The sequence below is a fragment of the Canariomyces notabilis genome, assembly GCF_033297395.1.
Source record: "Canariomyces notabilis strain CBS 508.74 unplaced genomic scaffold N656scaffold_5, whole genome shotgun sequence".
NCBI lineage: Eukaryota > Fungi > Ascomycota > Sordariomycetes > Sordariales > Chaetomiaceae > Canariomyces > Canariomyces notabilis.
In genome coordinates, this window is record NW_027041827.1 from 1,073,774 (window position 1) to 1,093,053 (window position 19,280).

Here is a 19,280-nt window from a genome sequence, read left to right on the forward strand (position 1 = left end):
TTCTGAGCTAACCTAAACCTTCTCTCTTTTTTCCCCTTTCCTTTTCTTGTTCCCACCTGTGCCGCTGTGCAACCAAGAAGGGGGGCACGAGCAACTGCACGCCAGTGTCCGAATAAGTTGCAGATGGACGCACTGGGGAACGGCTGGTGCAGGCGTGTCGAGCCCGGCGATCTGGGGGGAGAGTGCGGAGAGACGGGAAAGCGCCGGCCACCCCGGTGTCCAACCAGGAAGCAAGAGAGAGCGCACAAGGTTAGCCAGGGTGACGAAGAGAGACTGGAAACCGGTGAGGAGAGCTGCGACACGGCCACCGGGGTTTCACAGTCCGAGGAGATGGAACCAGAACGTGGTGACGACCCCCAAAGCTTTGTGGGCCGGAAAGTCAACGACGGTCAAGAAGTGGGATGGATGATGAACCCTGCTGGCCCGTGGCAATCATGAGTACGCCCGGCGGTGCAGCTTGAGTACCTAAGGCGTTTCTCTACAGCCGCGACAAAAGAGAGCCAACGAGAAGTCGGGGTTCACAAGGAGGGAAGACAGGCGGGCAGAGATGCAAGGATTGAATGGTTACAGCGGGAGTTCTTGGAAAGATTGGAGTGGAGGTGGTGGTGGGATGCCTGTGCTCATGAAAAGTAATGAGGCGTTTCTCTCCTGCGGCCGGGAAACTCGCCGTGGGCGGTGAGTCCGACAGCTACTGCGATACTTATGCAGACAGAGGCTGAAGAATGAGAGAAGATTGTGCAGAGTTGGCGACCGAACGGGGTTGGGGGAAAGGTCTGCTGAGTGAGTTTGCTGCAATCCAGGATCTCGCTATTCCATTCGGGGAACTCACCATGGTGCACGGGTTGTTCCTTCTGTTGGCTGCTGAGTGTGATGCTGTTCGGTAGAGGGGCAGTTGGGCAGCGCCACGCTGCAGCGTCGCTGACTTGGCGCACAGTTGTTGGCGCCTCCAACCTTCCAGGGCACCTTCTTTCCACGCCAAAGTTGACGCTATCCCACTCTCCGCCAAGCGTCGGGTGCTCAACAATCATCGTCAAATCGTTGACATTAACCACAGAGTATACCCAAAGTACCTGCAATGAGCAAACACCACATCAGAGGCATTGTAGTGAATATTGGTATGTACTTCTGTTGACCAAATCAACTATCTGCGTTAGGTCAGCTTCTCTACGTCTACGATAGACGTTCAACGTTTAGAAGCTTGGCGAACTTGGGAGCTTTTCGCACCCTTGTTTCTCCCACACTCAACATTCCAACAGCAGGACTGTCAAGATGCAAAAGAGATGCCTCACACGCCGTGGACAGATGGCCGCACAGCTGTGAGCGAACATGCTGCCAGCTGGTTTTGTTCCGAATTGCCTATCATTTCTGGAGAAAGACCTGTTTGAACAAAATTGAAACGGCTTGCCATAATGAAGGTGGTCCTGCACCGAAACGACTGGCGTTGCTCAACTGCACCTCCGCACCGCTTGACGGGACCCATCCGCGGGCGGCAGCCGAGCGGTCCGTTCCGATCCAGCTGAGGAATGCTAAGTGCATCAGATCCACCAGCGGTCAAGGAACCTTAACCCTCTTCGACACTAATTACACGTGGTTTGACTAGGCTCGTCTGTCCCAAGGCTCACAATTCGGCCTGACGTCCAGGGCGATTTAGGCGGCGGACCTGACATCTTTCTATGCCTTGCGTCCTGGCATCCTCTAAGTCCAACAACGTGGAAGACTGTTGCCAACGTTGATGGATATTGGATCAATAGAATGAAGTATAGCGGAGACTAGCGCGGGTTAACTAACTCCTAAGCTGGGCTAGGATATGTTGGAACATCCATACACATGCGTGTTCGCTGCAATGCCCGCTAATAAGAAGGATGAGACAGGCGAGAATGCACATTCAGCGCTTCACAGGGGCAATACCTAAGATAACCCCGGCCAAGTTTCTATGCAGGGAGGTGTACCTTACCCAGTAGTGTATGAGTGGTTCCTTCCCCGAGCTTCCCAGCAGCCTGCCTAACTTATGATTCGCATGAGCTGGGGTCTGTATGGGGACCTATCAACTCTTCTTCGGTTCGGTTCCACTGTCAAGGACCATACTAAAAATCCCAAAGACCCGCTTCGACTTGTCTTGTTGAAGTTGTCGGAACGATATCTCCTTCCTCATGTTAGGGAAAGGTAGCTGGGATTCTGGCAAACATGTTGTGACGTTGCTCCCCAAGGAATCTCGCCGGGGCCCGGACCGCACGGTTTACCACCCTTGGCGAGGGACTGGAGAGTGATTATTCTTCCTCTTGTCCGTCTTGCTTATCCAGGATGCCGCGTGGGCCGCTAGTCCCGACTAACGACCCGTCCACCCTCTCCCTTCTTTTCCCGACCGCGAGCCAAACCTCCATGTGATTTAGTTGACGATGGTGATGGCGATACCGGAGTCTCGATTCGATCTTCGCTTCGGCCGACGTTATCCAAGCAATATCGAAATCTACTCGGCAGATGGCGTGGAAGGGCATGCCAAAGGGATTGAACTGGGTGACACACCAGTCCATCCGGGTCCCGGTCCACCCAGTCCACGGTTCCTCTTCTGTGACGTCCCTTTCAAGCGGACCTTCAGCGACGAAGACGACAGCACGGCCTGCAGAGCCAATCAATTCCCTCCCGTTACGATTGTCACCGCGATGCCCACCCCGCTGATCCAAGGAGCCAAGTGCGGGATACCTGATCCCATCGACCCCTTCACCATGTCGCGTACTCGAGCTCCCGCCTTCATGGCAGCAGACCACCGCGTCCCGCGTCCTGAAATACCTTGCGATCCCGTCCAGACTCGATCACTCCCATGAGTCCCATCAGGCCAGCAGGAGCATTGGCAATCAGCCAAAGACCGCAACATACTATCACCGCCCCATGAAGATGGACAAAACACACCACAGCATGGCCACCCAGGGCGACTCCGTGTCTCGTTCCGTGGAGACTGAGTGGCTCGACTCTCATCCCATGGCTTGGGCTCCTCACGACTTTTCAAGCCCAGAAGAAGCCCAGACCAAGCCATCGTATGTCATTGACATTGGCGAAAGGGGTGTTGCCGAGGTTGAAGAAGCTTTGGGGGCCATCAAGGGTAAGCAAGGCTGCCTCGTTGAATCAAGCAAGCACTCAATGGACTGACTGAGGACAGAGCGCGGGTTTGACGGAGACGCCATCACGCGTGATAACTTCCCCCTTCCCCAGCTCGAAGCGCAACTCGCCCAAGTTTGTCTCGACGTCCACCGAGGCCGGGGGTTCTCCATCGTTCGGGGACTCGATCCTCAGAAGTACACCGCTGAAGACAATGTGGCAATCTTCTTGGGAATTGCGAACTATATTGGCGAGCAGAAAGGCGCCCAAGACAAGAAAGGGACCATGTTGAGTACGTACGGCAGAGCAGTTCGGACATGAGGGTTCCATCGGGCTGACAGTTTGGCACGAATAGCCCACGTCACCCAGTCCAAGGTCTGGACAACGCCACCAGAACTCCGCCATGGAATTCATACCACCAGTGGTCTAGTATGTCGCCTACAGCCCAAGGCATCTTGCCATGTCTACTCTGCTAATGCGAATCGATTCTTCAAAGACTTGGCACTGCGACATGGGAACCGATGTTCTCGCGCTTCATGTCCGGTCTCTAGCAGAGGCCGGCGGCAATACCTATGTGGCGTCATCTTGGACCATCTACAAGGAGCTCGCCGCCTCCTACCCGGAGGTGCTTGAAGCGCTGTGCCATGCCAATTGGCCGATCCAAGTGTCAGTCAACGCATTTTCTTGCAGTTGTTTTGATTCTGTCACACCTCACATATCTGTACTGCTATACAAGTGGTTCGCCTGCTAACAAGACTAATGCCGGCCATTCAGATCAGGTAATCCACCACGCCACGTTGTTGCACCACTGCTGCATGTGACAAAGGACAAGATCATCATCAGTGTTGATCCGGGACGGCTGGGCCTCCACCCCGCGACGGCGAAAACCGGGCGAGACCACGTTCCTGATTTGAGCCCCTTGCAGCTTGAAGCGCTCCAGGTCCTCTCGGACCTGGCCTCCAAACATCGCCTCCGTTTGGACATCAAGCCCGGGGACATTGTCTTTATCAATAACCTATCCCTTCTGCATGCCCGTGACCCTTACGTCGACGCCAAGCGGGGACCGGGCCGTCATCTTGTTCGGCTGTGGCTGCGAAATCCTGCCCTTGCTTGGCACATCCCGAAATTGATGCGAGTCCCATGGGAGGCGGCATTCGGCCCGGGCGGGAAGGGTGTCCCAAGCCAACGGGACAAGGTGGAAACGAAATATCCCGTCCTCCCAACCCCAGAATACAAGCCGCCAAAGTACACAGCAGGCTCAGCGGCGTTTATTCTTGAGGACAACGACGATGTAAACGGACAGGGCTCGGCTTGACATTACTAGTGGTTCGACGCAGTCACGCAGCATTTGCAGCTCGCTTCCCTTACCTCAGCCTAGAAGCCAACTATGCACTATCGTTCGGTCAACAACAGGCTTCCTTGGCGGATAAAGTTCGAAATGCCATGATGGATTGCACGTCCAAGGGATTTGGTGCTGCAGCACGATGATTTGAGCTCATCGGTTTCCTAGGCACATTAAGCCGTCTGGCAAGCAGTCACGTCTCTTACACTCTCCTAGCTGCTGGCCGCTTCATCGCACGGCCAGGTATCAGGCCGGCTTGATGTCAAGCATGAGGATGAAAGTCTCGTTATCAGTAGTTTGCGAGGTTGTCAACTAGCTTCATGATTCATGACAGTCTGACTACATCTCCCCTTGCATCCCTCAACCCCCTGAACAGCGTATGCTCTTGTTGACTTCTCCTCCACAATCTGCATACATGACGGGACCGTATGATGGCCCCTTATCCCATGATTGCTGAAGCACACTTTCTCAATCTTGTAATGGCCCGGCCATATCAATGCCGGATACCACAATCGCCTCTTTCCGCTCAGGGGAGCTTTCTCTCTCGGATCAAACGGTACACAACTGCCGTTGCCAAATCTGGATTGCCCAACCGATAGTCTACTGTCAGTAGCATGACTACGTGTGTGGCTATACTCGGACGGTTATCTCCTCGACTGCCAGATCGACACCACTGCCTCAAAGCAATTACACACTAACACCTTGGTAACCTGCCGCCGGAAGCGCCTCAATCCCGGCATGCTGCGAAACTCCGAGATCCCAACTCAGTGTGGGTGAGCACGTTGATGGTTCAGCCAGGTTGAGTGGAAAGCCAAGGAAAAAGGAAAAAGTTTCTCGCCTTAGGCACAGTGACGCTGAGCGGAAAACATGGCGAAGCTCCAGGTGCTAGCACCGTCACCTCTTGACCTCCGCGATCGGACATTTTCTTGGAATGCGCGCAAGACGGGATTTGAAAAAGCATTGTATTCGTGGCAGACGCGGCAGTGAAAGCCGCTTCACCCTGCTGTAGACGACATGTTCTAATGTGGAGTGGTCAGGGGTTGAGCGTGAGCCATGCACGGCCAAGTTGTTAGATCATGCAGCAGAGTATCATCATGATGCAGCGAGTACAAGATCATCAGATGGAGACTGAAATCGGCTGGGTGATAGCAAATCAGCCAGCGCAAGCTACGCACCAACCTGCTGCTGCACGTCTGATAGGACTCTCATGGGAGCGGCTTGAGGGATGCAACAACGCGTCGATTATAGCAAGATGCCACGGGCTGGAGATAGAGATCCACGGGAAAACGCATTCGGCAATCCTGTAACCTCCCTGTGTAGGGTAACCTTGACACCTAGCCAACGACGCAACGCGGCAACGACTTGAGCATCTGGTCGACAATCACCCTGTGAGAGGCCCCGGGCCAGGTACCTCAAACCATCGTCCGATTGGATACGATTTCAGGACCGAAGCACGAATGCTCCAAATGCTGCATCCAAAAATTCCCGATGAGATCGGGGGGTGCTGATATCAAATGGCAAGCTCAACTTCTTGTAGTTGTACGTCCCGGTTGCCCCGGCACTGCATGGGACCCTCGACTTACACGGTACACACCACCTCACCACATATCTGGCAGCCCAAGGCCACCCTCTCTTTGCATTTCCCACATCAAGGGTACCTGTGTGGCTGCATTAGCTTGTTCCGCGGCTTCGCATAGTCGCCCCATAGTACTGCAACATACTGCATCATTTACATGACGGCTAGACACACCGACAGCAGCTGCATGTGAAGTTGTATGTCTGTATCAGGCACCCCCTTAATAGGCGACATCTGTCGGTCAGAAGCAAGCCGAATCCCGACAGCATCGATTCATAGTAGCTATCACGGCAGAAGTTCCCGGGAATTCACCGTCAGGCCTAACCACTACTAGTAGTACATACTTATCCTGCATGTGGTGTCCTGACTCTTGAGGACGACGGCATCTCGCAGATGTAGCATGATACGTTACACAGCTCAAGCTGCATAAGGTGCATGTGGCAGACAAATAGGATATTCCCGGATATCACTGTCATCTCTTTGAATCTACCTCGGTGAAACTCAATCCATTGTTCACCTTGGTACTACCCGCCCTGCTCAAGGAGGTAGCTAACAAATGGAGGAAGACAGATCCTAGGCCCCCTTTTTTTTTGATTCGATTGTAGCCTACATGTAGACCGACACTAAGGATGAGAACTGCAACAAATGTTTACTGCAAGGTACTACTAGTAGCGAGACTGGTGAGATCTATTCTGCTGGTGATCCCCCACACTTAGATCATACTAGTATTAAATAGTACCGAGCAATGATGACTCGGGAGCACAGCGAGGCTTCCTTCTAGTATCTGCTGAGTTCTAATCTCTGCTGATTGATGAGTTGCCCAGGAAAATCCGTCTCCTCTACCACGGATGTATTATCATCGGAAGCCTAATAAACAACACGCCACTGAACCGCGCTGCAAATGCACCTAGGTATGTACTGTACATGCTCAGTTTCTAACAGAAAGAGACTGCTGTTTTGTTCCTGCTCAACCCTCATGAGTCCTTTCATCGAACCCTGTTTTACACATCGCGATGCTAAAACCTTTGTATCTCTGAGTTAACTCAATGCTGTCTAAGTCTCTTCCGTCTTCCCAGCCTTTATTGTCTTAGTATCGCTTAGAGTAAAGCTCAAGGCTGTCAACTCATCCACCTTAGCCGGCACCCATCCACTGCTCACATAACGTCCAGCTTCATGTTCTCAAACTACCTACAAGACTCCCGCTTCCAGGTCTAGCGCGGGCTTGAGCTCGGCGCTGAACCGGCTGGCCGCGCGTATCTTCTCGCCGTACGCGATGAAGCCAAACGGGACAACGGCCAGAACAGCACTGACAGCTGCCAGGATGGTGCATGACCAAGCAATCCCCAGGGCCGCGAGCATGTCCTCAACCGCCAGGGGAATGATGGTTCCCGCCAGGCTCCGCGTCATACTGAGCGCCGCCAATGCCGAGGCCGAGTAGATACCGTACGCATCAACGACATACTAAGGAAGAACAAGTCAGTCCAGCCTGCTCGCCCTACCGAAGCTTTTGCAATCTCTGCTTACATTGATCATGGCCATGAAGATAAGATGGTAGGTCAGTCCGTAGGGGATGGTAGATGCCAGAGGCACGAGGAAGTGAATTTCGGGCCGTGACGACCAGCCCAGCCACAGCATGGAAACAGCGAATACCGGCCCAGAGACACAGGCGAGTGGAAGCCGTAGATACTCTTCCCTTTTGTCGGGATGTCTGTCGCTCAGGCGCAGGGCAAGGCTGTCGTACCACCATAGGATGAAGCAGGCGACAAAGGTGCCAAATCCCACTAAACGGTAGAAGTCAGAACTATCCGCTTTCGTATCAAGTCCGCAGGTGCTGTACTTACTGATCGTGAAAAGGATTCCCGACATGCCGGCACTGAACCCGTACACACCGCGGAAGATGGCCGGGAAAATCTGTACCAACCTGGAGACACGCCGTGTGTGAGTAGTGTTACTAGAGAAGCTCGAGCGGACAGACCTACATGTAGAACACAGCGTAGACAAAGCCCAAGTACACACACGTGATGGAAATAATCATCTCGCAAAAGAGTAGACGCCAGGGTCGCCCCAGCGTCGTTTTCTTGATATCAAGTCAGTCACCTAGGTACTTGAGATTCGATTTACCATGGGCCCATCATGCTTTCACTTACATACGTAGTCCAGGGTTTCTCTTCAACCAGGTCTGATGGAGCTATGAACCGCTTAGCTTTGTCATGGCCTTCTCTGTTCAGCCTCGCCGCCTTTTTCCTCAGGATTGTCGACGCCAGTGTCTCGGGGAGCAACAAGGTCGTAGCCAATCCAACAGCCGCAAGAATGGCCGCAACCCTCCAAAGGTCACCAGTTAGCAGAGTTCCATGACTAAGGGGAAAGGAAGCAAAAATCAAACAAGCCACGCCTGACAGAGCACTCACCAAAAGACATTCCGCCACCCCAACACGGGACTCGCATATCCCGCCAGGATAGGCGCAGCTAGGGGACCGATAAAGGTTGCCGCGGACCTGATGATTGCCGTAAGCAATGTTCCCCACGGTCAGCTTATGATCTCACAGGTAAACACCAGAACCATGACCCCTTTCACTCATACAACGGGCCCTGTACTGCCCTCTTCTTCAACTTCCTCCCATCCCCATCCTCACGACAAGCCCCCTATCCCTCTCAAACCCAACAACAACCCAAAAGAAAGAAACAAAAAAAAGGAAAAGTCACCCACCAAATCATCATAACCCTCCCCCTCAACACCTCCCCCTCAAACAAATCCGCGACCACCCCTCCAAAGACACTCGCAGGCGGCGACGCAAACACACCCAGGCCAAACCTCGTCCCCAGGAACGCCGCCCACCCTGACCCGTCCGGATTAACAACCGCCCCGGCGATAGAAAACACCAGAAACCCCAGCGCACCCGCGACCAGCGCCCAGCGGCGTCCGACACGGGGCGCCTCGCTCAGCGGCGCGAACACGAGCGGGCCAAACACAAACCCGGCCAGGTACATGGACGCGGGCAGGACCGAGTTGGGCCCCGTCGCAGGAACGCCAAAGATTTCGGCTATCGGTGGGATCAAATTGGAGGGGAGAGTGGACGGGACAAAGGTTATGCTTGTTGTCAGGGTGGCGGCGAGGAGGATGAGGGTTTTGGTTTGCTGTTTTCTCAAAAGAGTTTTGTTTGTGACTTGGTTAGTAAGATGGGTAAAGGTAAGGTAAGGTAAGATATCTGGGGGGTGGATGGGGGATATTGGACTTGGAACTTTGCATTGATAGGGGGTAGGGGGTCGGTTTAAGGAGGTGGTAGTCGGAGGAGTAGGGTTGTAGGGTGGTTCAAAGGCGTAATCACTGTTCAGAGATGGCTCGGCTTGAAAGATAGTAAGTAGTGAGAAAGGGCGGCTTACAGTCGACCAGTTGTAAGGGTTGGACGGGTCATTTGGCTTAAACGACACGACAGTAACACTTGGTTCTTGTCCAGGCACGGGGAGCGACAACGTAGATGGTTGAACGAGACAGGAGGTTTGCCCCTTTTTAGCCCAGAAAAGGCTTCCTTCACTGCTGGTGGTGGCATACGAGTCGGCGCGAGCTACCGGCGAGGGCTTTTCCACCTCGATGGGCACTTGTGGTTCCATGGTTTAGTCTTGGCTCAAGAAATCTAGCAAGAATGAAGTGCGGTGGTTGATGTCGAGGAAAGGCGTGCTTGCTCAAGTGTTTCCAGAGTATAAATATATCAGTATCCTCGGTGATATTGACGTGTTATCTATGTTGAGAACAGATCGTGAACCAGCTCCTTTTATGGTCATCCAGAGTGCTCACAATTCCTCCCAGCTTCCATCCCCATGGCCTCCTCGTTTCGAGCATGGGGAGTCTGCCGGCATCGTGAAGGAAGCACACATAGTGTCAATGAGTTGTCAAGCGCCGTTGATGACGATAGCGCACACTTGCATTGGTGCGTTGAACCCCTGCCTGGACGTTGACGATCGCCCTTCGTTCACGGTCCGACAACTGTGGGTGCTGTACCCCGGCCAACCTCCAAGCTCTTGAAGGGATGCAAGTCGACGCCATGTCGACCGCAGGGATACACGGTAAAGTTGCTATATCCGCCAAACTCCGCCTGGTGTTGCTGCGCCTGCTGCTCTTCTTCGCCGTCAGGGTCGGACGCACTCATGGAATCGCAGACGTACTCATGCGGTACCGGCACGAATGCCCAGACATGAACCCCCCGAGACACCGGAAAGACATCGGACCTCTTCGACCGGCATCGTGAGTCGTCATTGGACGGGGTGTTGACCGTTAGGTTCTTAGATGGTCGGACAATATTCCCCGGAGCGGACAAGACCCAGAGCAAGACCTCCGGCCACTGGCCGAATAGGGGCTACTTGCCTGCGTCTTGGGCTCCCTCGCAGCGTCAACAAGCGAAATTCGACATGACATATCGTGTAGTATCGGCCAACATGACTAGCACTTTCCATGAGATAGCGCATTCTGCAGTAGCGTTGGACGGTTATCAACAAGAGCGGTGAAACTTCGGCCGGATCTCATCAACGCTGCTAGTCCTGGTGATGGTCGTCGAGGCCCTGTGCTGGCAAGCCGAGACGTCTCCGATGAGCCACGGGGTTGGAAGAGCCGCCCCTCTTTGGATTGAGGGCGAGACCCGTCGATTCCACCTTGGGACGGATATGTTACAGGGAACACGTCTGCCCCGTGCCGGGCCCACGGGGGGCTCGGACCCGATTGGCCCCAACAACTGCGACTGGTCATGTGCCGTTCAGCATGCTCAGTTCGGTCTACCAGAAGCCGAACTGATATGATAATGGACCAAGTGCTTGCCATGCCGAGCCGAGTTGGGCGTAACCCGCTGCTCCGGTATCGTTCCGGTTAGAAACCCTCTCCCGAGGAACTATACCGGGGATTAGCCAATTTGGGCGACGACCGACCTGGAAAGAAACCTATTGTCGTATAGCGACCAGTCTAGATCTCATATCAGTAGGCTGTTGGACGGTGTGCAATGCCCCTCAATAACAGCCATAACCTCTTTGACCTAGCTCCGTGGTGCTGAATCCACCAGCGGTCCGGTCTGGAACCAAAATTCATAAGTGTAAATGTCGGTGTAAATAGCAAAAGGGTATACTATGTCGTAATCATTTTCCATAACACGTCAGCCCCGTTTCGCCCTTGCCGTAAATGTTATCCAAAGCCTCGTCCCCAAATCGTGCTTTCTAGGCCGCCGTTGCACACTGATCGGTCTCCAGAGGCACCGGCCTGACAGGGATCACCAATTCCAACCTGCTAGCCCAGCGCAGGAAAACGAAAGGTCTGCACCTGACCCCTGGCATGGCTTGCACCCATAAATACCTAGATCACGATCCATGCATGTGTGAGTGGAGAGGGTATCTCGATCCAAACGCCTCAAATCAGAAAACCAAAGAGACCAGCTTGTTCCACAATTTAAGGATCAAATTGACCAACAGGCTAAATCCGGCGAGCACGCTGAAGATCTGGAGGAATTCGAACGGGTATCGAGTCCGGACTTCGGTCTCGAGGAACTCCTCCCGGTCTTCTGTAAGGGTATTGGCGGGGTTCGCGGGAAAGCGACCAGTGGATAGGTACTGTTCCATGAGGGCATCTTTCTCGTACCATCGCTCGCGCAGCCAAAGGCCAAACTGCTCCTGGTTGTCAAGGGGGATATCATCGACGAGGAATCGACGCCAATAGAAATTGACCGATTTTGGCGGTTGGCCCCGGAAATAGGTGCCTGAGAGGGTGAAGATGTTCTCACCAAACTTGCCACGTCTATTCAGAGCATACCTGTTAGTCAACAAGGATATGGAAAGCTGATGGCGGGGCAGGACATACGGAACCCCTTCGTACGCTACAGTGCAGTCGTAGACATAGTCGACTGTGCCCTTGAGCTCGCTGAGGCAGAAGTACATGCCCGTGCTACGGGGCAGTAGGACGTGCTCGGGATCCTTGACCCCCATTTTCTCGGCCCACTTAGCCGACTTTGCCCTGCCGTTTCGGGAAGCATTCGTCCCTTCGGGAAACAGAAGCAGCCACATGGGATTGAGATAGCTCTTCCCGTCGGGAGCCGTGTGCCGGGCCTTGAGCTTGCGCAGACGATGGGCCATCCGCGGCTGGTCGACAGCCATCTTCCGCGACATGAAGATGAAGCCATAAAACATCATGCCGGGCCCCGCTATGGGTATATACTTCAACGATTCCTTCAAGATGATGTAGATGGAACCGTGGCTCTTGGGTTTGTTGGCGTAGCCGACCCACCAGAGGTATAGCCAATCTGTGTAGATCTGCAAAAGGGTCAGCCTACGGTATGCTGCCCGACGGCTTGTAGACGCAACGAACCTGGTGATTCGCAATCATGATCATGCGCTCCGGGAATGAGAACTCGACCAGCCCATCCTCTGTTTTTCTAATCTGGTCGGCCACCGAGGCATCGCCGCTGATACGTATCGTCGTGGGGCCCCACCAGTGGGTGGCGGTCGTGATGAGAAGGCCAAACGATTGCTTCGTCAGGGACATATAGGCATAGAAGAGGTCGCGATCGATCCAGTACAGCGGCGCGCCAAGGAACTGGGTTAAGTTGATGCTGCCATGGTGCCGTGTCGCGTGTCAGCTGCCATCCGATGCAAATATTGGCGGGGCACGTCGATGTCTGTAACTGCAGGTATTGTACATACGCAATGGCGCCGGTCAGAAAATAGGCGAGGAATGAGAACCCCCGAAGCAACTGCATCAGCCTGCCGTGCTTCTCCCGACCGGAGGGATGGCTACTCGGAGCCATGGCGGCATCTTTTGCGGCGGAATCGGCCGGCGGATGGCCCGGGCCGGGATGACGCAGTTCCGCAACCATATCGCACGGGCGCAGTTCAGTCCGAGCTCAAGACCGCGATCCGAATACGGCTGGGAAACAGCCGTGAGATGAGGATATGTAGACGTATCCAAACCTATAAAGACTCAAAACCAGAGGAAAGTTTGACGTCGGAGGAAGTGGGCGACGAGGTTGACCAAGCTGCAGGGAGCTTGGTGGAGGTTGACGGCAAGGCAGGCATCCGCTGCTCGAACACATGCACGCGACCTCGAGCTGAGCTTCTGGTTCGGCAGCTTCGGGACGACAAACGGGGCCTGGATCTCACGCTGCACAATGCTGCTGCACCCAGCTAACGTTATTGCGACTTCGGTTCAAAATCGTAGTCTCTTGGCGAAGCCATTGTGTTAGACAGGTTCGGTCAGAAAGAGACTCGAGCAAAGTAAAGAAGCGCAGATCAGATGGACCATCTGTGTGCATCAACCGAAGCTCTGTTTCCTGCCATCAGTGACATATGCATGCGACTTCCGTTTGGGTTCGGATGCCCCGCCCCACCACCACAGTCTGCCTTACAGGTAACCGGTCGAGCCAGTGTAACCTGGAAGTTAGGCTTGGGACCAGCACTGCCTTCCAAGACAGATGGTCTGAAGGGAACCACTTACTGTACCAATACTCCAAATCATTTACCTGATTGCGTGTCAGAATGTACTGTACCGAGTAGACAGCTCGATAACTGACGGATTCTTCTTGATGTTTCCATGTTTTTGTCGACGGCGGGACCAAGGGACTTGTCAATCAAGCTCCGAGCCAGGCAAAGCGGTGAATGCCGGCATAACGTTAGTGTCTTGGCTCAGTGGGGTACATTGACCGCTGCTGCGGCCTGCGGGTGAAATCAGCGCTTTCCCATTGGCTAGCTTTGATCTTCGGCCGTCGATCACAGTGCTCCTTTACAAGTCCTCCCACCCGTAGCTTCAAGAAGCAAATGCATAACCTGCAACTGGGCAATGGACACTTGAATGTCGAGCCGCGCCGTTGCGAGGCGCATCATCAGTAGCTTTAACAAGCCGCCGCAAACTCACAAAGGGACGAAGCAGCCTGCGGCCGCCGAACATGTCGCCATGTCGAGCCCGTCATTTCTGGCTCGAGATCGCCACCTCAGTCTTCTTGCCCCCATGGCCTTGAAGTCGCCCAGCATGGCCGCCTTGCGGCGCAATAGTGCGAGTGTCAGAGGCCGTGGAACGTCTCGCTTCTTCTCTGTGTCGATGGCATGCAGACAGATCCTTGATGTCTCAACACTCCCCGACCGCACCGTCCCTCACTACCAGCAAACGAAAACATCGTCGCTGCTCTCTCTTCACTGGCCGCAACCGCCGCGCAACATCTTGCTCATGCCAAAGCTGCACGCGCCCATTGTCACTGCTAAGGCCGTTGAGTTCGCCAAGCACATTCACAGCAACTATCCCGGCCTAAACCTCGTCTTTGAGAGCCATGTTGCCAAGGACATCCACGAGACGCTGCCATTCCCCGTCTATACGACCGCTCCGGTGGATGCCACCACACAGTTCGCCAAAAAGATCGATCTCGTCACGACCATGGGCGGCGACGGCACCATCCTACGCGCCGCGAGCCTGTTTTCCATGCATGAGAGCGTCCCCCCGATCCTGTCCTTTAGCATGGGCACCCTAGGCTTTCTGGGAGAGTGGAAGTTTGGCGAATACAAGCGTGCATGGAGGGAGTGCTACATGAGCGGTTGCTCCGTTACCATAGAAGACCTGGTGGACCCCCATACCCGGGCAGCTCTATCCCCTCCTGACCGGCTGGATTACACCCCGGTCCCCAGCGCATGGGACGGCGTCCGCGGCAACGGGCAATGCATGGGCCCGAGCCGGACCTCCAAGATCCTGCTGCGCAACAGACTGCGTGTGGGCATCTACGACAGCGAAGGCCGAAACATCAACCAACACCTCCTCCCAACCTCAACCGCCGAGCCGGACCTCGGCACGCCCGCCGACCTCAGCTACCACCCGCCTCTCTTTCCCCCCACCGGCCGCTCCCCGCCTTATCTCCACGCCATCAACGAAGTATCAATCGACCGCGGCTCGCACCCGCATCTGGCCATAATCGACATCTACGTCAACTCACACTTTCTGACCGAGGCCGTGGCCGACGGGATCCTGGTCAGCACACCAACGGGCTCAACAGCATACTCACTCAGCGCGGGGGGGTCCATCGTGCACCCGCTCGTGAAATCGCTGCTCATCACGCCCATCAGCCCGCGCAGCCTGAGCTTCCGGCCCTTGGTGCTGCCGCTGCACACCAAGGTGGTGCTCAAGCTGAGCAAGCGCAACCGCGGCCGCGAGCTGCCCGTCAGCATCGACGGGAAACGCCGCGCTGGTGTGTCTATCGGCATGGAGGTCCGCGTCGAGGGTGAGAAGCTGGAGAGGACCCCCGACGGCTGGAGGGGCGGCGTGCCGTGTGTTATCCGCGCGTCGTCTAGGGCCGGCGGCGGCCCCGAGGGGTTTGCTGAGGATGATGACTCTTGGGTTGGTGGGTTGAATGGGTTGTTGAAGTTCAATTACCCGTTTGGGGAGCCGGGGGAGATGCATTAGGATGGTTTTGATGTGAGGGGTACAATACAATACGGGTGTGCATACTAGTGTACCACGGAGGTGCCGTTGGCTTTTTATCGGGCTAGAAAATGAAAGTTTGGGTGGCATTGGTGGATAGGTATGTGATACCCTGCAATATATTCCCAAATAGTCCTTGGGACATCTTCTCTCTGCTCGTACTGTGGTTTGTTGAAGCCTGTAGGTTTTGTGGCGTGTTGCAATGCAGTGCTGGACCGGCAGATGCATGTGCAGGAACGGCTGGTTTCCTACCTAATCGCTCAAGACAGCTAAGCTTAACGGTGTGGCTTGAACTGGCTCCTTGTGCACAAGGTACGCAAAGCTGGTCCCTGGATATTGCTTCTTGGTTCTTGAAGATGTAGTAGGTTCTAGAGTATTGTAGGTCCGGTCAGGTACCAGGCACCTAGGCAAAGTAGGGTTGTTAAACAGAGTCGGGTGACAGTCAAGGTAATCCCTACTCACACTAGGTAGGTAGGGAGGCTCCTTCAGGTATCTAGTAGTATAAGACCTCGAACAACATGCTCGTGATTCGGCCTTCGGTTAGCATCAAGATTTCTATTCTTGAGTCGCGGTCCTGTACTCTATGGATAGGTACCTAGGTAGCAATCACAAAAGGGAGCGAAGCCCCTTACTGTAGGTACTCCGTACTCCATATGGGAAATGATCTTGTTTCAGTGAATTTACCCAGTTGTTAATCGTCATTTAATCAAGAAGGTAATACGAATCTGTTACAAGCGATGCAACCAACAAGCAAGGCATCGCAGTCACACACACACACATCGCAGGTGAGGTCTGGAGGTAGGCGTCTCACCAGAGTCACCATAGGTACTCCCCTGTATGTAGGAACGAGGCACAAATACAATTAAAAACAAGGGAAATGCATTATGACAGTCAAGTTAAACAAGGCCATGATCGTTCGGCTAGTCCACAAGAGAATAGATTGGGATCTATGGGCAACTGTGCCACTTTTGTAGAGAAATAAGTGCTATGTATTCGTACTTCGTACATACCTACCTCCTATGTTAGGTAATGTAGCAGATACCTTGGTGTGCACTATTACAACAACGGAATTCAAATTCTAAGGTATCAAGTAATATAAGGTAATTTTATCCTTTTTCTTCTTTTGTGACAACCCGACAACAACATTCCAAATTTGCCGCCAGAGATCCTCATACCCTCAGCCAGTAATTACTTCGTACACGGTTCAAATTCGCTTTCGCACCAGGTCACACCAGGTCGATTACTAGTACTTAGAGAGCAACGACAAAGCCCAGCGCAAGCATGCCCAGAGATCCAATGTAGCCGGCGACAGGAGCGCCGCCGGTAACAGCCGAGGTGGTGGTGGATTGCGGGGGCGCGGAGCCTGAGGACGAGGATGCAGGGGGTGCGGTCGTCGTCGGGGAGGTCGACAGGGTCGTGTTGGACGAGCCGCCCGGCAGGGTGGTCACGGAGGTGACTGGTTCGGACGTAGTTGTGCTTTCATCATCTGTCTCGCTGGTGGTGGTGGTAGTGGTGGCAGTGGCAGTGGCTCTCGCACTCGTTGTTGTCGCTGAGCCCGAAGAGCCGGGGCCAGGGGCAACCAGGGCGCAAAGCTCCTGAGCCGTGGGGAGGACCTCGTCTGGTTGGATCGCGTCAGTATTATTACCTATGATTGAGTGACTTTTGGGAGTCACAAGTGGTGGACATACCCTGGGCAACATCCACGCCGCAGGCGTCAATAACGCAGTCCACAGCGGCTTCCATCATGTCGGCGATGCTCCCGCAGATGCATCCGAGGTCGGTCGGCGGGCAATCGCTATCCTGGACGGCATCCATAATGCACTGGAGGGAGCAGGCCGGGAGGTCGGCAAAGTCCTGGGCTGAGGCGACGGCCACGAGGCCAGCGGCAAGGACGGCAGTGTACTTCATCTTGAAGGCTCTTTGGGGGCTTCGCTGGCGGGTTTGTTGAAAGCGATCTCAAGGACAATGAGTGACTAGATTTCACAATTGACGGATGCCGCGATCGCGATGAAGACCGGTTATATGTTGAGAGTTGGAGGAGGCCTTACCCTCATTTTATACCTCGGACACCTTGGACTTCTTCCCCGACCTGGCGTGCGGCGTGCGCAAACATGAACCCCTGAGGCTGTGGAGCAACCGTCTATTTTCGCGAAAGCAGCGCTTCATTGGCTAGAGCCCATTGGACCTCACATAGGGTGGGTGGTATTGCAGTGTAGGATTGTTCGTCGATCCAGTCATGCTCTTAGCCTTAATGGGCAGCTACAGGAGAATCGTCAGCAGCGAATCCGGGGTGGTGGAACAGGACTTCTTTGGAAGATCTGGTCAGTTTGTTAACACGAGACTCGCCCCCAACTACCTGGACCTTCACTTTATGCCAGAAGACCCTCAGTAACGTAGCACTTAACCTCAGCTCTTCAAATCTTAGCCTTCAATAAAAGCTGTTCATATTTCAAGACCAACAAGGGGCGTGTTTGAGATGCGTGGAAAGGTTCCGGCGCCTTGATTGGACTGGGTCTCCCATCATGTGGGCTCCATACACAGGAAAAGGGTTGAAGAGAAGCCTCGGCGCCCTGCAGCCTTACCCCAACTCATCTACCGTCTTGTTATCCGTACAGACACCGACTAACTTGTGGCCCAGTGTTGTTTAGTGTAGTTAGGATATGCGAACAACTGGTCGGAGACTGAAGACTTAAGCATCGCCGAGAATGTCCGCCTGGACGCCATCAGGCTGGCGATCTTTCTGCCAGACCAGGCGGCTTTGGCCAAGTTAGCGGCCGCTTGTTGTTCCACGGAAACAAGCAAACAGCATTGCCAGCCCTAGCCGGCCCTACCCCAGGCCAACAGTGCCCCAGGAGGTTGTTGTGAAGAGAAGGTTTCACACATACGTTAGTCGGGGTATTCACTGTATTGTATTAGCTTCTGAAGTTGTGCATACGGAGATAGTGCTCAGCCATTGAGGCTGTTGAGCCGCTGAGCGGGGCAAGGTTGCCCGCCTTCCTGTTGGGCTGACGCCTGTTGGCCTTATTCCCGCCACTTGCATCATCAGTTGGGCGGCCCTACACTCTACTCTAACAGTCTAATTACACCACAATATCCTCGCCCGCCTGTTGTGTTGCACAACTATACTACACTACACCACGATCCAACCGGGATTATTGGCTGATTGCCTGCCCTGGTGGCTGTGCCGAGGAAATGCCAGGGCCATCAGCGTTCTCAGATTAACTACTTGCATACACGTGTACACGACGTGCACAATTCTCGGGGGAGTTCCTCGTGTCATGTGAGGTGCGATGCGTACCTTGCACTGCTCTAACATAACAACTTTCCTCACTTTAGGGGTTACCCAACAAGGATAAAGAAAAGACACTTGAATATGAGTCTCTGAGATCCTACAATGAGAAAACCCAATGGAAAGGAGTCTTGCATTGCGTGAAGTCGGGTCAGTCGAGTCGTGAATTGGTTCTCTGAGATTTGGCCGGGCTCGAGTTCAGGGAGCTCCGGCAAGATCAGACGTCTTCATCATAAGGGAGGCAAGAGCTGTTGTGGCTTTTGACAACTCCTTTTTGACCCGGATATAAGATCCTCGTCGCATGTCAAATTCGAGAGTGGCAAGCCAGAACTCCGTGGGCACTTTCTTAACTGCACAACTCAGCCTTGTGAGTCAGGAACAGAACGGAGTCCATTACATGACAACCTAGGTATTGGACACTTCTCAAAAATGCGTGATCATGGCGTGCTAAAAGACTGGCAGCCTTCGGATCTAGAACCGAAGAGGGGAGAAGGGAGACATACACCCATGAAAGGATATTACTAGCCCTATGTCCGTACCATCTTTGTGGTTG

General features: G+C 54.0%; 5 protein-coding genes across 5 annotated transcripts; 2 read left to right on the plus strand and 3 right to left on the minus strand.

The window, feature by feature from the left end:
* Nucleotides 1-2,913: 2,913 nt before the first annotated feature.
* Nucleotides 2,914-4,408, plus strand: N656DRAFT_766976 (Clavaminate synthase-like protein; the record flags this gene model as incomplete). The annotated part of the gene is made up of 5 exons (XM_064813523.1): nt 2,914-3,097; nt 3,155-3,385; nt 3,449-3,522; nt 3,590-3,759; nt 3,868-4,408. 5 exons carry the CDS (start codon nt 2,914-2,916, stop codon nt 4,406-4,408), a joined length of 1,200 nt encoding a protein of 399 aa, XP_064672397.1.
* Nucleotides 4,409-7,199: 2,791 nt separating this feature from the next.
* N656DRAFT_796448 (MFS general substrate transporter) lies at nt 7,200-9,620 on the minus strand (the record flags this gene model as incomplete). The annotated part of the gene is made up of 8 exons (XM_064817526.1): nt 7,200-7,472; nt 7,536-7,792; nt 7,853-7,932; nt 7,991-8,088; nt 8,159-8,333; nt 8,420-8,506; nt 8,719-9,146; nt 9,393-9,620. 8 exons carry the CDS (start codon nt 9,618-9,620, stop codon nt 7,200-7,202), a joined length of 1,626 nt encoding a protein of 541 aa, XP_064672398.1.
* A 1,782-nt stretch (nt 9,621-11,402) lies between these two features.
* Nucleotides 11,403-12,787, minus strand: N656DRAFT_796449 (acyltransferase-domain-containing protein; the record flags this gene model as incomplete). The annotated part of the gene is made up of 4 exons (XM_064817527.1): nt 11,403-11,781; nt 11,845-12,293; nt 12,349-12,592; nt 12,684-12,787. 4 exons carry the CDS (start codon nt 12,785-12,787, stop codon nt 11,403-11,405), a joined length of 1,176 nt encoding a protein of 391 aa, XP_064672399.1.
* A 1,196-nt stretch (nt 12,788-13,983) lies between these two features.
* N656DRAFT_705658 (ATP-NAD kinase) lies at nt 13,984-15,420 on the plus strand (the record flags this gene model as incomplete). Its single annotated transcript, XM_064811288.1, has 1 exon — nt 13,984-15,420. One exon carries the CDS (start codon nt 13,984-13,986, stop codon nt 15,418-15,420), a length of 1,437 nt encoding a protein of 478 aa, XP_064672400.1.
* A 969-nt stretch (nt 15,421-16,389) lies between these two features.
* Nucleotides 16,390-17,698, minus strand: N656DRAFT_827773 (uncharacterized protein). The gene is made up of 3 exons (XM_064818517.1): nt 17,487-17,698; nt 17,127-17,393; nt 16,390-17,056 (listed from the first exon to the last, which is right to left on the minus strand). Exons 2-3 carry the CDS (start codon nt 17,344-17,346, stop codon nt 16,689-16,691), a joined length of 588 nt encoding a protein of 195 aa, XP_064672401.1. The 5' UTR covers nt 17,347-17,393; nt 17,487-17,698; the 3' UTR covers nt 16,390-16,688.
* Nucleotides 17,699-19,280: the final 1,582 nt, after the last annotated feature.